A 20,503-nucleotide genomic window follows, 5' to 3' on the forward strand; every position below is an offset into this window, starting at 1 on the left:
GGGCAAGCAGGACGATGGGAGGGCATCAGAAGTTAACCCAGCAGGGTGGCTTTGGGAAGGCTTGGGAGAGCTTCAGGGATGCCCTGCCGACCTCGCCCCACATCCGTGCTGTTGGGTACCAGCTCTCCTGGCTGACCGCAGGTCTGGCTCCTGAGCCCCAGGGAGGGCAGATAGTGGGATGCCCATGAACTGGTGTGATGGAAGAAGAGGCAATAAACACAGCCCTGATTCGTGCCGTTTACCAAATTCTCTGGTATAAGTACTCCTACCCACTGTGGCTGAGTTCAAGCTACCAGTGTGATGTCATTGGACACAGAGTTGGGAAAAGATGTGCAATTACCCACCAGATGTAGTATTCATACCATAGAGACTCATTAGACGTAAATAACTTCAAGTGCATGGATGAGAGTGAGTATCATGAAGTAGCTAGGGATTGCCATTGTTTGGGGCTTCCCTCGTGGCTCAAATGGTAAAGAATCTGCCTGCAATGTGGGAGACCTGGGTTCGATCCCTAAGTTGGGAAGATCCTCCAGAGAAGAAACTGGATACCCACTCCAGTATTCTTGCCTGGAGAATCCCATGGACAGAGGAGCCTAGTGAGCTACAGGCCATGCGGTCGCAGAGAGTTGGACATGACTGAGTGACCTAACATTAACACTACCCTTATTCTTAATATATTTTATTTAATTGTATGCCTACGTAATAGAACTTTTCATAATGACTGTTTAACAACTCTCTGGCAAAAAGTCCTGAAATTTTGACACTGGGTTCGTATGAGGCAGGACAAGCTAGGTCCAAAGGAGAAGAACAAAATGCTGAGTGTTGGTAGAACATCCAGCCTCTTTGCATAGTACAAGGCTCCTGCCTTCTACTTCATCCCCTTCTGTGGTAGGACAAGAGCCCTAGTGTAGGTCTGAAGCCAGCAACTCGCATCCTTAACTATCACAACAAAAAACAAAACAAAACAAAAAACCCAACCTTTAACCAGCTGGTATAAAATCATCTCACCTCACGGTTAACCCAAGTGTATCTAGCAGAGAGCAGGTGTGGGAGGGCAGGGTTACTGGAAGGCTGAGCTTTGAGATGTAAGGTAGATGAGAGCTTGGATGGTATCAAAACAGACAAGGACTCTCATAGAAGGTTCTGGAAGCCACGAGTGGGATTTGGAATGGATTCATAGACCGGGAGAGGAAGCAGGGGGACGACGGGAGGAAGCCGACACCTTGCCTGCACAGTTCTGCCCTAGGCCAGTTCTGGCACACTTTAAAAAAAAATATTTAATTAGGCTGCACTAGTTCTTCGTTGTGGCATGCGGGTTCTAGTTCCCGGACCAGGGCTTGAACTCTAGCCCCCTGCATTGGGAGCAAGGAGTCTTAGCCACTGGACCACCAAGGAAGTCCCCTTGCACGCTTTTTTGAAGAACCACATCCCCTCCTGAGATTCTTATGGTAAAGGAAAAAACCTTCTATGGTCTCAGAATCATGGCTTCTAAAAATAGATCTTCCAGAATTCAGGCCACAGAGCCATCCTCAGCAGCCATAAGGAGACATAAAATGAGACACGCCTGAGCCCTGCATCCTACCAAGTTCTGCCCCACTGAGAGCACGTGGAGAGGAAAGTGACCAGTTGCCATTTCAGCCCATTATTGGTCTAATCTACTTCTTCTTGAGTGGAAGCAGAGTTAGAAATCTGGATCTAAAAATAGCATTGTGATCTGTCCTGGAATCATCACACCTCTCTGCAGCCAGGCTGTGTGAGTGTGTGCGTGTGCCTGCACATGTGTGTGCACGCAGGGTGGCATGAGAGAAGGACACCGCTGTGCTTGTGTACACAGCAGTGATCTTCGTTCCTGTTTCATGGTTGCTTCCTGCCCACCCTGGGCTTCACTGATGGCTCAGCTGGTAAAGAATCTGCCTGCAATGCAGGAGACCCAGGTTCGATTCCTGGGTCTGGAAGATTTGCTGCAACAGGGATAGGCTACCCACCCCCATATTCTTGGGCTTCTCTTGTGGCTCAGCTGGTAAAGAATTCGCCTGCAATACAGAAGACCTGGGTTTGATCCCTGAGTTTGGAAAATCCCCTGGGAGAAGGGAAAGGCTACCCACTCCAGTATACTGGCCTGGAGAATTCCATGGACTGTATAGTCCATGGGGTTGCAAAGAATCGGACACGACTGAGCGACTTTCACTTTCACCCTGGAGAGTGGGGTGGAGGGAGGCAGGACCTAGCACCTTCCGTGGGCTATCCACACAGTGCCTCCCTCCCTCTGAGGCAGGCACAGTCGAGCAGCCAGAGCAGGGAGAACTTTTTTTTTTAACAACCCCCTGCAGTGAAAGTGTGGAGCCCTAACCAGTGGACCACCAGGAAATTCCCAGAACTGTGTTAACTTCTCTATTAGACACCAAGGCCACTCTGTTTGCCCCCCAACTTTGCTGCTGCTAATCACATCCTTCACAGACGAGACCAGAAAGATCCAGAGCTGGGTCCTGCTTGTCTCAGTACACCCAGGACCAGAAAGGTCCCCAGCACAGAGGAGGTTCCCCCGACTCATGCTGAGTGTGTAGTGATTTTGTAGCAAAGACTTAACATCTCGTTGTTTGACTCAGAGAAAGTGAATTGGGAAGAGTCTCCATAATTATCCTAGATTCACTGATACCCACGAAGAGTCAAGAGCGGAACCAGAAAATGGCAGGCACCAATCCTGGCACCTGTATTAATAGGTGTGGGTTTATTCATAAGTGTGGCACTACTTGTCACTGTTCCCAGTATGCTTTGAAGTCAGATGCCCTTCAATGACAAAGGCGTGTTAGATTGCACACCAGACCACATCTGTTTTTGACTTTGGGGTACAGGTATGTTTAATATGTTGAAAAAGCTATAATAGAGAAATGGCTAGATTTACAAAGATAGAACTTGGTGGGAAAGAATGTTTCTATTGCAGAATTCTTTACCATGGGGTTCCTGTAGATCATTGCAGTCCAGCATATGCTTAAAATATGAATCCATATCCCCAGACTGAGCTGCACACCACTTTTCAGGGGCACATTTGAGTTAAGGGAGCTACAGAGACCACCGCCTAATCTACACCAGCCCCGTCCCTGTGGCTTTCCCCACCTGCCGTCACCCTTCTCTGCTCCGGGAAGAGCAACATCCCCTCAGTCGATGCCCTGGAAACCTTGTGAAGGGACAGGCTGCCCGCCCCCGAGAAAGGAAACTAGAGAGAAAGAAAATAGACCGGGGGAAGCTGAGGGAATGTGTGGAAGGAATTGTGACATCTGCCAGGAATGCCACTGCATCCTGGGAACCCCCAGCATCCCAGGAAACCCCCCAGCACCGGAAGTGAAGCTGGCTTTGGGGGACTTCAGTCTCTCACGGGACTACTCTGATGCTGTCCCCGCAGCATCAGAGCCCCTACCTGTTTATACCAACCAGTTTCTGCCACCCAACCGGGTAAACTGAGCTGCATATTTGATGATGAGGAAGTGGAGTGGAATGTGAGAGTCCTCATTCTTGACGTCAGGCTTGCCTTTCATTTTATTTATACCCGTGACATTATGACACGGAATCTAATTTTCCATTGTATTTTTTCCCTCTGTTAGGACATAAGTGATGACAAGTGAATTTGTGTCTGGGCCTGGAAAACAATATTTTCAGTTGATCTGACGCCAGGGTCCCTACAGGATTAGGTGTCTGCCTCTATCTGCCCACCTGCCTGGTCCTCCCTTGAACTGGTTGACTGGCCATGGCAAAGGGCAGAAGGGATCGTGCTTCTACAGAGTGCAGACCCCCAAGAAGTCAGAGCTGGAGGCATCCGGTTGCCCACTCCTCACGGGCAGCAGGCTGTTCCTTCCTGGCACGGACTCTGGAGGGAGGCCAGGGAGCAGTGAGGCCGCACGGCAGCCTTGGCACAGAGCCCCGGCCGCTGTCTGGGCATGAATCTGGGCCCTGGCACCAGGAGTGTGGTTCCAGTCCCCTGATCCAGAACTGCCTGTACCGGAACCACTCATGCTCTGGTGGGTCCCACTTCTTCTGTCCCTTAGGGGCAGGGCAGGGGCAGGAGCAGAGATGGATCTGGGAGGAATGGCAGGAGAGTTAGGGCTCATTGGCTGGGGCAAAGGTGAGTTATGGCCCCGTGTGCCGTAGTGGCCTTGCGAGGTGTGTCTGGGATGGAGAATGGAGTGGCTTTTGTGTCCAGGAGGTGAACAGAGCAGGTGACACCCCAATTCCTTGCTTGAAGCTGGGGACCTCAGCCCTGCAAATAGCCTCCTCCCACTCCCTGCCTCAGCCTCCGTGCAGACAGCGTCTGTACCACGGGCCCTGTAGAACTCCGCCCAGGTCCCTGCCAACCCGTCACTGTTTCAGTAGGGCCTCTTGTCGCCAGCTTTTCAACAATGTTTCTCAGTCTCTGACCCCAGAGAAATTGCAACTTCCTTGTTCTCAGTTCAGAAGACGTTTGTTATTCAGGATTCTGATGCAGACATCTGATAAGAGAGGCCTCAGGCCTTCTGAGTTAGTAAACCAACAGAGTCTGAGAATTTAAAAACGGAGAAGCCCAAGGACAGACACGCCCTGAGAGGTGGCAGGGTGCCAGCTCCTGTCTCCGACATCTTCCAAGATATTTAGAAATGGGTGTCCATGAGTTTTCACGACGTTTACTTTCCATATCTTGTTTAGCTTTTGAAAGGAAGGTTTCCGTAATTGGATCTGTGTTTGATTGAATCTCCTGTAGTCTCTACGCTTGACTTGATGTTGCCTCCTATATATTGAGTTGGTCAAAAAGTTTGTTCGGATTTTTCATACGAGGTTACAGAAAAACCCTAATGAACTTTTTGGCCAACCCAATACTTCTGTGTTACTTCTTTCTGTCAATTTAAGTAAAAATGGCACAGAGTAAACTGTTGTCCAGAAATACAATGTGGGAAGCTGGAGAGAAAACCCCCAAACCTGTGCTGGCGCCTCACCGCCCACTGACCCGCAGGGCAGGAGTTGCTTGGGATGGAAGGGGCTGTCTTCCTGTGCAACAGCTCGAGGCCCGGCCTTTAGGATCCCTTCCACACCAGCCCACCTGAGACCCGGTTCTGAAATTCTGCATCTGTCAAAACATCTCTCTCAAAGGCTTCCCAAAGGTGAGGTATCAAGTGGTTCCTTCTTGGTGCTGGAGTGGACACAGGGGCCAAGGGCAAGGAGGTATGAACGGAGACAAGGGCCATGTCCACCAGGCAAAAATTGAAGGAATGCAGGGCTGCGGGAAATAATTTTCCCCAGTTGGTGCAAGCATGGTGGTGAGAAGGACTGAGGACTAAGGAGACTCCGTGAGCTCAGGATGGAAGTGGATGAGCTCTAGGGTCCCTATTGTGTCACTTAGACATCTCTTTCCCAAGGCTCCTTGGAGGGTTGTTTGGGACAAGGGCATGAAATTTGTAGTCAGACGGTCCAGAAGTACTTCCGTATGAGTTCTGTGATCTTGGGAAAGTACTGAAAGGCTCTGAGTCTCAATTTCCACATCTACAAACGGGAGCTACAGACGCTGTCACTTAGGATTACTGTTGGGGTTGAATATTTGAAAGACAAGCATGTCCCCAGCATTGATCGCCTTCCCTGCTCGGACTCGGATGGAAGAGCCGACAGAGGGGCTGCTTTTTTGGGAAACAGTTGAAATATAGTTGATTAACAGCATGTTAGTTTCAGGAGTACCGCAAAGTGATTTAGTCATACATATTTGTCTTCTCTTCAGATGCTTCTCCATTATAGGTTATTACAATATATTTCCCTGTCCTCATACGGTAGGGCTTTTTTGTTTATCTGTTTTTTATATAGTGGAGTGTATATGTTAATCGCCAACTCCTAATTCGTTCCTCCTCCCTCCCTTTCCCCTTTGGTAACCATAAATTTGTTTTCTTTGTCTGTGAATCTCTTTCTATTTTGTAGATAAGTTCATTTGTATCATATTTTTAGATTCTACATGTAAATGGTATCATGATATTTGTCTTTCTCTGATTTACTTCCGTTAGTACGATAATCTCTAGGTCCATCCATGTTGCTGTAAATGGCATTATTTCATTCTTGTTTATGGCTGAGGAGTATTCCATTGGGGCTTCCCTGGTAGCTCAGCTGGTAAGAATCTACCTGCAATGCAGGAACACTGGATATCCAGGGAAGATCCCCTGGAGAAGAGATAGGCTACCCACTTTAGTATTCTTGGGCTTCCCATGTGGCTCAGACAGTAAGAATCCACCTGCAATGTGGGGAACCTGGGTTCGATCCCTGGATTGGGAAGATCCCCTGAAGAAGGGCATGGCAACCCCACTCTAATGTTCTTGCCTGGGGAATCCACATGGACAGAGGAGCCTGGCGGGCTACAATCCATGGGGTCACAAAGAGTCGGACACAACTGAGCGACTAAGCACAGCACAGCAGTGTTCCATCACACACACACACGCACACACACACGCATGCACGCGCACGCACACGCGCGCACGCACGCACGCACACACGCACGCACACACCTTCTTTATCTGTTCATCTGTTGGTAAGCATTTAGGTTGCTTCCATGTCTTAACTATTATAAGCAGTTAGTGCTGCTATGAACATGAGGAGTGCATATATCTTTCCTAATTAGAGTTTTCGTCTTTTCTGAATTTATGCCCAGGAGTGGAACTTCTGGATCATACGGCAACTCTCTTCTCAGTTTTTATAGGGGTATCCATGCTGTTTTCCACAGTGGCTGCACATAGGGTCTACTTTTAAGTCTTAGCCAAGCCAGGGAGTTCCACTTCTCTGAGCTTTCTTTGTGTTAGGCTGTGAAGGCTGGGAGTCTCTGTGCGGACAGAGCAGATGTGACTGAGCTGACTCAGATGTGGGGCAAAGGGGCCAGTGGTTCTCTGGACTCAGGGACACAGTGTGGGGAGGAGGATTGTCCTCATGAGCAGGTATTGGAAGAGCAGAGCTGAGGGACGTGGGAACACGTGGGGCTGACGGGATCCTCCCTATGCTTTCAGGGAGGAAGGGGGTTGGGGTGGGGCTGCCTCTGCCAGCACTCTTCTGTCTTACCTGCCTTGGAAGCTCATGTGAACTTGTTTTTGTCTTGGGGTAGAAGGTGGGAGGGGGCAAATATTAAGGGAAGGTATACGGTCCACTGTACACTCTACCCTGAGCCAGAATCCCCAGCGCAAGGCCCCTAAGCCCTGTTGTGGCACCCAAACAGCCAGCCAGCCACAGTCATCTGAGAGTTGTTCTGGGTGTCCCTGCGTCTCGTGAAGACTCAGCCGGACAAGCACCTAGTGACACTGTCAGGAGGGATCTTTCATCAGCCACGGGGAGGAACAAAGGTAACAATTATTTATGTGAGGACTTTGAAATCCAAGCATCCTGCCTACCTAAGCGAGCCACAGTGGAAAGTGAACCTTGGTTCTGTCTCACACACATCAGGCCTGAAAGAGAAGCAGGAGTCGTTGGGTTACAGAGACACTGAGGGATCTGTGCTGGTTTCAGAGTGGCTTCAAGCAAAAAGCTAGCGAGGTCAGAATCCATGGAGAATATGAAAATCTCACATGGTTAAAAACGTTGCTCTTTTCCCAAGCTACTGATAAATGGTTGCCTAAATCTCCTGATCCCCCCAAGCCACACACACACCTGTATGTCCATGTGGCTCCTCTGTAGTAGAAAGAAAAGAGAGGCTGAGACACAGGGGGTCATGGGCGGTCTTCATGCTGGATGGTGAGTAAATGAAGCTGTGTGCTGTGTGCTCAGTCGTGTCTGATTCTCTGCAACCCCATGGACTGTAGTCCAGCAGTCTCCTCTGTCCATGGGATACTGGAATGGGTTGCCTTGTCCTTCTCCAGGGGATATTCCCAACCCAGGGATCAAACCTGCATCTCTTATGTCTCCTGCTTTGGCAGGCAGGTTCTTTACCACTAACGCCACCTGGGAAGCCTGAAGTGTTAGTTGCTCCATCATGCCTGACTCTGTAACGCCATGGACTGTAGCCCACCAGGCTCTTCTGTTCAGGGAATTCTCCAGGCAAGAATACTGGAGTGGGTTGCCGTGCCCTCCTCCAGGGAATCTTCCCAACCCAGGGATTGAACCCATGTCTCTTACGTCTCCTGCGTTGGCAGGCAGATTCTTTAACACTAGCAATACCTGGGAGGCCCCCAGATGAAGCTGGGCTGTCGTTTATGCTGTGTTGTTCATGGCTGGAGGCAAAGTCCATACATGGGCTCAGGAAGGAGTCTGGAGTCTCACAGGCAGGTTGGCTCATGATCCGGTTATGGTTAGAAAAGACTGACACGAGGATGCATTGCTCAAGCCCCTGCTCCGTGGAAAGCTGGGTGAAGCTGTGGGCTGTACATGGTCTCTATCTTCACAGAACTCAGAGTCTGCTGAGGAAGACAGATTTTAAGCAAAGAAACACACTAACAGGGGAGCTTCCCTGGTGGTCCAGTGGTTGAGACTTTGCCTTCCAGTGCGGGGGTTGTGGGTTCAATCCCTGGTCAGGGGACTTAAGATCCCATATGCCTCAGGGTGTGGCCAAAAATTAAAAGAAAAAGAAACACATGGACAGTAATATGATCTGCAGATTGAGACAAATGAATAGCTATTATGAGAGATAGCTATGCATGAGGGATGGTGGGGGTGTAACATAGACTGGGGAGCCGGGATCAAGGAAGGTCTCTCTGAGGCAGTGACAGTCAAGATAAAACCTAGAACAGGGCTGCTCAAATTTCAGCATACATCAGACTCACCTGGAGAGTTTGTTACAAAACAGGTGTCTGGGTCCCACCTCCCCAGTTTCTGATTCAGTAGGTCTGAAGTGAGTCCCAAGAATTTGCGTTTCTAGTAAGTCTCTACAGATGGCGACTGCGGCCATGAAATTAAAAGACGCTTGCTCCTTGGAAGAAAAACTATGACCAGCCTAGACAGCATATTAAAAAGCAGAGACACCACTTCGCCAACAAAGGTCAGAGTTATGGTTTTTCCAGTAGTCATGTACGGATGTGAGAGTTGGACCGTAAAGAAGGCTGAGTGCCAAAGAACTGATGCTTTTGAACTGTGGTGCTGGAGAAGACTCCTGAGAGTCCCTTGGACTGCAAGGAAATCAAACCAGTCAATCGTAAAGGAAATCAATCCTGAATATTCATTAGAAGAACTGATGCTGAAGCTGAAACTCCAATACTTGGGCCACCTGATGCAAAGAGGCGATGCATTGGAAAAGACCCTGATGCTGGGAAACATTGAGGGCAGGAGAATAAGGGGAGTGACAGAGGATGAGATGGTTGGATGGCATCACTGACTCAATGGACGTGAGTTTGAGCAAACCCCAGGAGTCAGTGAAGGACAGGGAAGCCTGGCGTGCTGCAGTTCATGAGTTCTCAAAGAGTCGAACACAACTTAACGACTGATTAACAGCAACAACAACAAACAAGTTCGTAGGTGGTGCTGAGACTGCTGGTTTGGAGACCAAGCTCTGAGAACCCCTGGCCTAGAGGATCTGTAGGAATTAGCCAGGAGAAGAGTGGAGGTGTGAACCAGTGAGCCGAGAAGGAAGAACGTGTGCCAACACTCTGATGTGGGAAAGACCTGGGGGCTCCAGGTAATGGGAAGATCAGTGTCCTCAAGGCAGTGGTTTGGGGTGATATTGGAGATGAGCCTGACCCTTATCCCCATCCTGAAATTTACTCCAGCAGAGCTATTGCCAGTGGTAGCATGTCTTAGAACAATGGTTCCATTGATCCTTGATGATGCCCTGCTGCCACATGGGGCTGGTGGAGTGGTGCTGGCCCTGAGATATTGTGAAACTAACATGCAGAGGGCTGAGCACAGATCAGATGCTCAGTTCATTCTAGTCTTCTTTGCTCCCTCCTTTCCCTGGCTTGAAACATGACCCTGTCTCAAGGGGTTTCTATTTTAGCTAGAGGAACACGATGCTGAATTGCTGCTGTCTTGGAGCTGCGAGCAAAAAGAGTTCATGTGGCAGGAGCCCATGTTACCCCAATTGGGATCCGGGACAGTAGCTGACTATAGATAAGGAATCCAGATACCACTTCCAAAGGGCAGGTGTATGTGTGTTTTCCTACATCTCATGCAATTTATAAATATCACAGGACTTGAAGCCAAGGAAAGCCTGGGTTAGATTTTTGAAGCCAAAGTTAGCCTTAGGCCAGTTCAATTTTATTGAGTCCTCACTCTGTGCCAGGTGCCACGCTAAGTGTTGGGAAGACGGAGGCAGGTGATCACAGCGGGACAAGGACACATGAAAACACAGAGCAGTGGGATAAAAGCCACAACAAAGGTCTGTACAGAGGAGAGAGCAGTTCTGCCTAGGGAAGACAGAAGTCACAGACAGAAAGTGACATCGGGGACAAGCCTGGAAAGGAAACGTTGAGAGAATAAGCAGAACTGAAGGATAAATGAACAAATCTGTAAGAAATTTTTTGTTATGGTTTTAAGTTCTGATCTACGTCATCATTATGAGCTTCTAAGATACATGACCACATGGTGTTGAGTTTGATTTGAAATATTGCATAAACCCATTATATATAGCAACACATATGGAAACAATCTGAAAATATTTCTCCTCAAATTTAGTGCTATTTGTTTTAATGAATTTGCTATTTCAGGCTGAAAATGTGAAATATGGTTTGGTCTTCTGAGACTCGGAAGCAATTATGTCACCATTCCAAGTGAAAATAATTTTGGTGGTTAATTCATACTTTTATTTAGTCAGTCAACAAGCACCTGCTTAGAAATTTCCATTTTTGAAGCACTGTAGTGGGGACAACAGATATATAAGACATTGTCCTGCCCTCAGGACTCTAAAAGTGGTAGGAGTGAGAAAACACCTAGACACAAATAATTTTAACACAAGTGAGTGGTAAGTGGTATGAATGAGCACAAGCAAAACACTCCACATATCTGGAGGGAAAATGTTATTTTCTTGACCATTTATGGAGAAGCCATATGCACTAGACATTGTAGGGTGGGAAGGGATTAGACATACAGAATTAAGGCAGGGGGTGGTGGGGAAGGCATTCCAGGCAGAGAGGCAGGTCTGTGGACAAAAGGCGGGGGAGGTCACGTGGCCTGTTTAGGGTGTGACTTGGGGAAAGAGATAGAATTGGTCGATATCAGCTTCACATCCAAAGTTTGAACCTGATTCCACCAGCTGTGACTTCTTGGAATTTGAAATGCCAAGCATTCGTCACTTGATTCCTTCTGCGCTTTTTTAGTTGGCATCTCAGGCCTGACCTTTGTCTTGGCATGTGTATGTACATGCTCAGTCCTGTCCGACTCTTTGTGACCCCATGAACTGTAGCCCACCAGACTCCTTTCTCCATGGAGTTTTCCAAGCAAGAAATACTAAGGTGGGTTGCCATTTCCTACTCCACGGGATCGTCCTGACCTAGGGATTGAACCTGCGTCCCCTGCATTGGTGAGCGATTTCTTTACCACTATGTCACCTTTGTCTAACCCATAGGATATGCTTTTAAAAATCCGCCTGTGTAGGCTGATGGTAGTAAATGTCACAGGGTGGCTGCAAATAGCTGTGAAGGCCCCAGATTGAGAGTTGACCCTTTTCTTTAGGAATCTGTGACTCCACCCTAAGAGGCTGAAAGAAATGGGCTTTATATTGGAGTTCCTTCGGGAAACAGATGAAGGCTTGTCCTAAACAGGTGTGGGTGGTGGGCAGACTTAAGGGGACCCAATAAGGGATGACACAGTTTCCATGCCAGCAAGATCTGAGAAGCCATTACCACCCAGGGGCCGATGGTAACGTACCACTGGGAAGATGGGAACAGGCTCGGAGATGCAGCAGATGCTGGGACTGAGAGAGCTTTGTGCTACCATGGAGACACATGACTCCTGCCCTGCTCCCATCCTATGCTGGTGCCTCCGTTGCTGAACCCAGCTGACAGCCAGAGACCAAGGGGCCTGTGATATATTCCCTACAGTTCAGCCTCTCCCAGCACAGGGTTGGGAAGGAGAGATGGAGAGCTCATCTGGAGGGGCAAACAAAGGCTATCCAACACAAGCCTTTTTAGCTTTTTAATATTTTTAGCTTTGATAATATGATGCCAGAACAACCCAAACTAGTGTAGCCTTTATTTAACAAATGTATTCCAACCACCGCACCCCCTGTTGTTCTCAGGAATATATAAAACTAAGAAACACAGACGGTAGAGTGGATGGATAGGTGGATGGGGGCTGGTGAAGGAGGCTTTGGCTGGGACAGGGCCCTAAACAGTAACTCAGCCAGACTGTGAGGTTGGTGGATGCAGGGTCTGGGCTGGGTTTCTTGATTGTTGAGTCCTCCATACCTAGCATTGTGCCCGGAGCTTAGCAGACCCCAATAACCATTTATCTGAATAACGTGATGGATGAAATGTCAAGAATACCCAGCAACATAAATGTGGGTCTGGGGTCTTAGGTTAGGAGAACCCAGAGGTAGGGTCAGGATCTAACAATTTCAGACCCAGAAGAAGCAGCTGATGACGGTGTTTGTTTTCCTGCTTCTGGTACTTTTTAGGTCAAAGTCCCTCCCAAGGAACAAAGGCCGTTTGATGGTGTTTGAAAGATAAAGGATAGTCTTAGTCTTCTCCGGCAGCTTAAAAGGACATTATAACTCCTGCACCCCAACCTCAGTTCATTCATTCGTTTAGTCATTCGCGAACATTAATCAAGTGCTCATGTTTTTTCGTCTGGGAATACAAAATTAAGACAGATCCAGTCTTAGCTCTCAAGGAATTTAGTCTGGTAGAAGTTGCAGACATGAAGCAGGAAACAGCAGTGTTGATGACAGCTACACAGAATGACAGCCGCTGTGGGAGCCATGGGTGGCAGCCTGCATGGGCTGGAGGTCTCCCAGGAGGCAAGTTGAGTCCTGAAGAATTGTCCCACCTGTTTACTTTTTCGCTGGCATCTACCCATGCCTTCTTCCCCAGCCACCCGATAAGGAAATAAGAAAGTAAGTTCCAGTAAGTAGATAAGTAAGCAAAAGTCTTGAAACTGACATTACTGGATAACGTAACACTTGGTCTCAGATGCATTCACACCAAAGTGCCATCCGCCAATCAGTGAACTCAAGTGGAGGGTTCATTCCTTCTTCCTCCCCCAGGTCAGGAGGGCACAAAGCAGGTATCTGGATTGGAGAGAGGAGAGAACAGGTACAGGAAGGGAGGCCGGGGGCTGTCTAGACAAACCTCGTTGACTGCAGGCGTGTTTTGGGGGATCAGTATTCTACCTTTAACTCTCTGCAAACAAATGGAACGTATGTGAGGAGGTTCGTTTGTTTATCCATGTTCATTTGTTTGGTTTTTTTCTTTTTTTTTCTTAGCCTCTAGCAGCTAAACATAGGGTCCAAGGTCTCGGAAATATTCTTACGGACCTGCCCGATGTGTGTTAATACAAATCTGCCTGATTTATGAAGGTGGTTGACTGGTTTTAAAACATGGGTGATTTTGTTACATGTGCACTTCATTCCCAGAGGTTTTGTTAATCAGTACATTCTTGCCTTAGTGATGGGAGGAAAAATATAAGTTGGGGAGGAGAAGCAGAGGGGGCAACAAGAAATAGAGTGGCCAAAATCTAAGGGGCAGATACTTCTTACTTTATCTATATTGCCCTCATTTTTAAAGCCTGCTAGTCAAGGCTATGGTTTTTCCAGCGCTCATGTATGGATGTGAGAGTTGGACTGTGAAGAAAGCTGAGCGCCGAAGAATTGATGCTTTTGAACTGTGGTGTTGGAGTCTTCTCCAACCTGTGCTTGCCTCCACACCCAAATTTGTCTTTGTAATGTACCAACCTTCATGTCTAGTCCTTGTGTAAAACCTTTCAGAAGTGCTCCATAAAGTTCTTCATATCAGTGGCCAAGTTGGTTAGAAGTTTCCTTCTCTTTCTGTGGGTTTTCCTCCTGTCAGCCGGGCCCCGGCCCCTTGCTGGCATCCTCTGTGGAACCTCAGTGGGCTGGCAGGCGTGGCCTGTGGTTCTGCGCCCTTTCTGATGATTGGCCCCAGGGCTAACAGTAGCAGCGGCACACAGATGACTCCCAAACGTAGGAGTCCAGCGCTGACCTTTCTCCTGAGCCAGACTCAGAGATCCAGCGGCTTGCTTCACATCTTCCGTTGGATGTCTTGCGTGGACTGGAGCTGAACAGGGTCAAACCGGAGCTCTTGATTTCCCACCCATTCTTTTCCTGCTCCTGCCTCACCCTTCCCCATCTGAGTAAATGGCTCCACTGGCCACCTGACTGCTCAGGCCGCAAACCTAGGTGTCGCTGTCTCTCCTCTCTCTTCACTCCGCTCCCCGTGGGCACTCCGTCTCGAGTGTTGTCGGCCTCACCAAGACCCTGCAGCCCCAACCTGACTGTCTCTACTGTCTCTGCTGCTTTCTCCTCCATCATCACCATCTCTCACTTGGATTGCTCCAGCAGCCTCCTGCTGCCCTGTGAATGCCTAGAATGGATTCTCTACACAGTGGCCAGAGGATCTTTTTAAAAAGCAAATTATATCATGTTTCTTCTCTGCTTAACACTGTCACCAGGCTTCTTGTTGCACCTGGCCATACCCACAACAGCCTCCTGTCTCTTCCTGGAACTTACCAAGCTTGTGAGGCCTTCAGGATTCTACATTTGCTCTTCTCCTCCCTGGGATCCTCTTCCCTTCCCACGGAAGCCATCTCTGACCTCCCAGAGTCACCTTTGTCCATCTCTTTCTATTGCAGTAATTTGTTTTCTCATCTTCAGCTCATGTTAAGATGATCTCTTTCTTTATTTTTCATGGTAATTGTCTCTTTCTCCACTAGGACGTAAGCAGTATGGATTCACCTTGTTTTCAGTCTGTCTTATGCATCCATTGTTGTTCAGTTGCTCAGTTGTGTCCGACTCTTTGCAACCCCATGGACTGCAGGATGCCAGCCTTCCTTGTCCTTCCCTGTCTCCTGGAGTTTGTTCAAACTCATGTCCATTGAGTCAGTGATGCCATCTAAGCATTTCATCCTCAGTCGCCCCCTTTTCCTCCTGCTCTCAGTCTTTCCCAGCATCAGCGTCTTTTCCAATGAGTTGCCTCTTTGCATCAGGTGGCCAAAGTATTGGAGTTTCAGCTTCAACATCAGTCCTTCCAATAAATGTCGGATTGATCTCCTTTAGGATTGACTTGTTTGGTCTCCTTGCAGTCCAAGGAATTCTCAAGAGTCTTCTCTAGCACCACAGTCCGAAAGCATCAATGCTGGGTGTAAGGATCAGTGATGATTGGAGGAGGGGCTTGGTCTCAAATACACTTAAAGGAATATGCGGCAGCCGGTTGGCACAGTGACTCCTCTTCAGATTCAAGTGCAACTTTATGCTTATGGCCTCCTGCTGATAAATAATGATGAGGGAGATTTTACTCATAATGCTCAATGTTCTAGTTTCATGTTTAATATTTGCAGATCTATAACTCTAGGCCATAGAGCTCATGCCTGTCCATGTGACAACACAGGTTTGCTCAAAACTTTCTATTCCTTTCTGTCTCTGATTTGAGCCCTTCTGACAATAGGGATCCAGGCTGAAGAAGGTATGGTCTGCAATTATGTAGGAGATGGGTTGTGTTTTCTTAGGGGAGGTTTGCTAGATTCAGAGTGAGATTTCCATATGATTAGGAAAGACTGAATCTACTCACATGTTTAGAGTAAGGGAGGCCACGGGTGATACCCAGTAACCTCTCAGAGTCCGTTTCTCTGTTGTCAGAAGGTCAGTCATGTTACTGCTTGTGTATTCCTTTGGTTCAGGAGACGGGTGGTGATAATGGAATAATGGTATACCAACTGGCTGGAAGAATTACAACAGGAGTTTAATGCACATGTTGCCATAGAAGGTAAGCCATGGACTTAGTTTCTCCAGAAACTGTCAAATGCAGGCAGCAATGAAAGTACTGGTCTTTCATACTTTAGCAATTGTGTAAATACCAGCTTGTCAGCATCATCAACATCTTCAGTCTTCAAAGAATGGCCAGTGATATGTTCAGAGAAGCCGAAAAGGTGTGCCTCATTTGTTTTAACCTTATCAGTGGAATCGAAGACTTGTTATTAATATATAACTGCTGCTCTTCCACTCATGCGTGGTCAGACTTCCATTTATTCCCTATAGGAGAACAGCCTTTTCCTCTCCCAGTGTATTTTTCTGCCTGTTGGGTTATAGACCTGAAATAGATTCCATCACAAGTCTGGGGCCACCAAAAGCCAAAAACCAACCTGAAGCTGTTGTGCTCTCTCCCATATTCGAAACAGCTAGATGCATCGAACCACGGGCAGAGCTGTGGAATGGGTGCCATTGGATTTGCTGCCCATTTCCTTTTTCCCCATAAATGGATATTCTGCCTAAGTAAGCATTGTGTTAAGTTGCTCTTCAGAGTAGAAGGGAGTGTCAGATCCACAGTCTTATGAAGGTTTTAAAGGCACGAAGAGTTGCCAGGTAGAAATATTTACAGTTTTCAACTTTAGGATAGAGCAATGCTGGACCAATTAGAGAAAAGAATAAAAGGAAAAAACCAGTTAGAGGAAATGACAAGCTGTGTAAAATCTGGGTGGAGGAGACATTACGGGCATGAGCAGTGGGTAGGCTGGACTCTGACCCCTCGAGTTAAATCATCCCACGTTGGCTCTTGCTACTCACCTAGCTTAGGAGAGGCAGGCAGTGTGTCGCTCCTGGCAGTAGCGGTGCCGGGGGGGAGGAACAGGCCGTGACCCCACAGGTGGCTGGTTGGTACAGAGAGGGAGGGAAGCCGCGTGGCTCCAGTTTGAGTTGGGAGAGGCGTTAGTGGCATTAACCACCGGGACTCAGATTCGGTGGGGAGATGGATGCTTCCTGGTTCAGAAGTATTTTTGTTGTGAAGTGTGGGTGGGACTCTCGTGGAGATGTCCAGCAGGCTATGGGAAGCGGGAGAACAGGGCTTTCTTATGCAGGGATAGGCCTCTCAGCCGCTCCTCCTCCGCTAGACTGGGAACTCTGTGCTTTGCGCTCCCGTCCCTTCTTTCCCTTCTTCATTTCCTTCCCCTTGCTTGAGTTCCCTGTCCCTCTCCTCCCTCCCGCTCTCTCTCCCTTCCTTCGTTCCTTTTCCTCCCTTCCTCTTTTAAAAACCATGCAGCACTCCATAATACGCTTCAAGGTATACACCAGGGTTAACTGTTAGCCTCAATTTTGCTATATTATAGCTGGGATGGGATAGGGAACTTTATTAAAAGACTAGGTGTCTAAAGATACTGAAAAGCTCACGAATACACGTGGACCCTCAATGCTGGCTGATCGTTTTGAGACACCATCTGTTTTTATGCGGTATCTTGGGAACAACAGACGACCTGCTGGTTGGCACAGGCCCGACCCATGCGCTGCTGGCCTCCGAGCACTTCTCGAGCAGCTCTTCCGGAAAATCCCCCACACTTCCAGGAGTGAATGGTGTGGCTTTGTTTTTTGTTTTTAATAGATAACGAGGAAAGAGAGTCAGAGGGTTTGGTGCCTTTACCTTCCCTCATCTTCTCTTTGTTAGTGTTTTTCTTGTTTTCCTCTCACTTTACTTTCTGAAGATAGTTATTTGTTCTTTTTGCTTGGGTTGACTTACCCTGAGTTCTTCAGCCTGTCCTTTTACCTGCTGGGTTATTTTTGCCTCAGACTTTCTCAAAGTCGTGTGCTTCACCCCTCTTCAAGTCTCAACCTGAACTTGCCCTTTCACCTTCAGCTGCCTTAGCTGTTCTGCTTTTCCCTGTCTGCGCGCTCAGTCGTTGAGTTGTTCCTATCTCCTTTGCGACCCCACAGACTGTAGCCTGCTAAGCTCCTCTCTCCATGGGATTTTCCAGGCGAGGCCTGGGGTGGGTTGCCATTTCCTCCTCCAGGGGATCTTCCCAACCCGGAGATCAAACGCGCGTCTCCTGCCTGCGTCTCCTGCTTGGGCCGCCTGGGAAACCTTCCTCGTCTATTCAGGCTACGATAGTGGAATGATGATGGACTATGCTGCTGCTCTCAGTGACCTTAACTCTCTTACCTGATCTCCTCTGCCTCACATTTCCATCTGTGGACGGAGGAAGTGTATTAGTTTTGCTGTTGTACGTAACACGCCCCCACAAATTTAGTGGCTTAAACACATACATATATTATCTCACAGTTTCTGTGGGTCAGAAGGTGAGCGTGGTTTTGTAGGTCCTCACCTCAAGGCTCAGTGAGGGGAGGGTTCACTCTCGGGCTTTCCTGGTTGTTGGCAGGACTTGGTTCTTTGCAGTTGGTTGGACGAAGGGCCTCAGTTTCTCACTAGCTCCAGGCCAGAGGCCCCCTCGGTTCTTTGCCACACGGGCCTCTCCAACATGGCTATTGCTTTAACAAAACCAGCAAAAAAGAGCATCTCCTATCAAGACAGTACCATAGTCACTGAAAAGACATCCCATCACCTTTGCCATACTTAATGGATAGGAAGCAAGTCAGAAGTTCCCTGACATTCAAGGCATGGGGAGTCCTCAAAGACATGAACATGAGGTAGTGGGGAAAACTGGAGATCACCTTAGAGTCGGTCCACACAAAGAGGAGAACTCTTTAAAAAAGACATGAAAGGCTATATTCACACTGCTCTCATGGCTCATGGATGGCCTTTATGGATAATGGCTAATGCCAAGTAATAATGCTTCTTTTTGTCTCTCTCCATGTCCTGTGAAATAGGTTTTACTTCTAAAGATAACTTGTTTTCCTTTCCTGCCATTAGAAATTTCATCAGCCTCTCTGAATGAGAAAGTCAGCAGGAAAAGATCACTGTTGTTGATCTTGGTTTTAACTGGACTGACTCAGCCCTGTGGGCAGTTGAGAAAGGAGAGGCCTTTGTAAATGCTCCCTAGGTCTTTGTAGACAGCCCTCTACCAGAGGAGCCAGGTATGCGGCAGGTGTGATAAGAACCCGGAGCTGGAGGCCAGGCTTATTTACAGCTGAAGCACTTAACTGGGCTGGATTCTTGACTATTTCAAAGTCTCTGAAAGCTTCACCATAGCTGCACAGGCCTTTGATTCTAGCTCCCTAAACAGACTGGGAGCAGGCAAGAAGGGGATCAGGACCTTTGTCTGGATCCACGTTTGACTCTCGTTGGTAAGTTGTCCCCACAGTTAAGGCTGAAGGACAACACCCCGTCACCGCCCCCCACCCCCCAACTCTGCAGTAGACACACAGTGGAGTGTCCTTTACAAATTCATTTGAACACAGAAGTCTTCCTTTCACTTTGAGGAAGAACTATCTATGATCTGTCATGACTGCTGTCTGTGACAGAATCTCTTTAAAATGATAATGTACACGGATTTGAGTGAGGAAGGAGGCAAATCTGATCCTTCAGTGTTTCTTGGGGAGTAGAAGCACATGGAGATGAAAATGGGAATGGTGGGCGTGGTGAGAAAGAAGCTCCCTGTCCAGATTCCCAGTCCTGAGAAGCGCCAGGTTGGGCAGCGCTGGCCCTTAGCCCTAACTCCCCTCGAGTGGCTGGAATAGCTAGGGGGGCGCCGAGCAGGCTCCAAGTCGGGCTTCATCCCCGGGAGGGGCGCTAGGACCCAGGCACTCGCCCGCTGCAGGCGCGCCTGGGGAGTGAAGGCAAAGAGGCTCAGGCTCGCAGCCAGAGTCCCTCGGAACGACCGGCCCCTTGGCGCGGGGCTGGAGGCCCGAGTGCGGGGTGCGGCCGCCCTGTGCCCTCTGTGCGGGGCTGCGGTGCGGGCCACGGGCACCGCTCGAGCGCCGGCAGCCGCCAGCCTCCAGCATGGACCCTCCGAACGCCGGCCAGGTGAGCCCCGAGCGCTGGATCTGCACGTCCGGCGAGCCGCCCCCTCCCACCACCCCCGAGCCTAGAGCTGACCCTGCACCCCTTTCGGACACCCTGCAGCTCTGGAGGGGCTTCTCCCCTCTCCAGCCTCTCCGTGTAGGGGTGCCCAACTTCCTTCTTCCTTCCCTGGAGGGGAGCGCCTCGATTGTCTGCTGTAACCGTCCGGTTTATAATTTCAAATGATACCGATCACCCACCAGCAGTGCGTCTGCGTCTGTGTGGAGCTTTCCCTGGGCAAGAGCCGACCTGCAGCGCCGTTGGGCCAGTGGCACTGACTCCTGTTGCGCCCCGAGTTTCCCACGCCGTCTCTGGGCGATCGCAGTGTCCCTGCCTTCCTCTGAGTGCTCCCAGCGGCTGCGTAGCTGCCATCCCTCCCGGAAAGCTAGCCCCCGCCGTCCCAGCCCTCGGCTTGGGTGGAGGGCGCCCTTGGGGATCCGGGGACCCACTCCCACCCGCGCGCGCGCCCAGCTCCAGGGTCCGCGCTCGCTGGGCACCTGGACCTGCTGTGAGGTTTATTCCACCAGCCTGCGGTGGGGGAGATGGAATGTAGCTTCAGAGAAGGGGCTCACACTGTGGGCTGTAGGAAAGTGCGGGTGAGAAGGGTCCGCGGTGCAGGAGAGGCGTTGGACCAAGGCAGAAGCTGCCTCCCGGAACTTGGCGGGGGGGGCAGTCCTGGTGGGCGTCGGAGTGTCACCTGA

The 20,503-nt window shown here is 49.2% G+C and overlaps 1 protein-coding gene across 13 annotated transcripts in view; it reads left to right on the forward strand.

Annotated features, from left to right (window-relative positions):
- PDE8B (phosphodiesterase 8B) overlaps positions 1-20,503 on the forward strand; it is a 352,403-nt gene that overhangs the window by 49,600 nt on the left and 282,300 nt on the right. For 2 of the 13 annotated variants that reach the window (XM_055436843.2, XM_055436846.2), the window contains exon 1: positions 7,027-19,766. The exons of 9 other annotated variants lie outside the window; for them this stretch is intronic. In XM_055436843.2, the coding sequence (XP_055292818.1) occupies positions 19,743-19,766 (24 nt within the window). In that variant the 5' untranslated portion in view covers positions 7,027-19,742. Of the gene's footprint in view, positions 1-7,026; positions 19,767-20,503 lie in introns of those variants that run through there. 2 more of the 13 variants (XM_055436849.2, XM_055436852.2) reach the window with 1 other exon arrangement.

Source organism: Moschus berezovskii, chromosome 9, assembly GCF_049115385.1.
Source record: "Moschus berezovskii isolate FMDL1 chromosome 9, NW_MosBer_1.0, whole genome shotgun sequence".
NCBI classification, from domain to species: Eukaryota; Metazoa; Chordata; class Mammalia; order Artiodactyla; family Moschidae; genus Moschus; species Moschus berezovskii.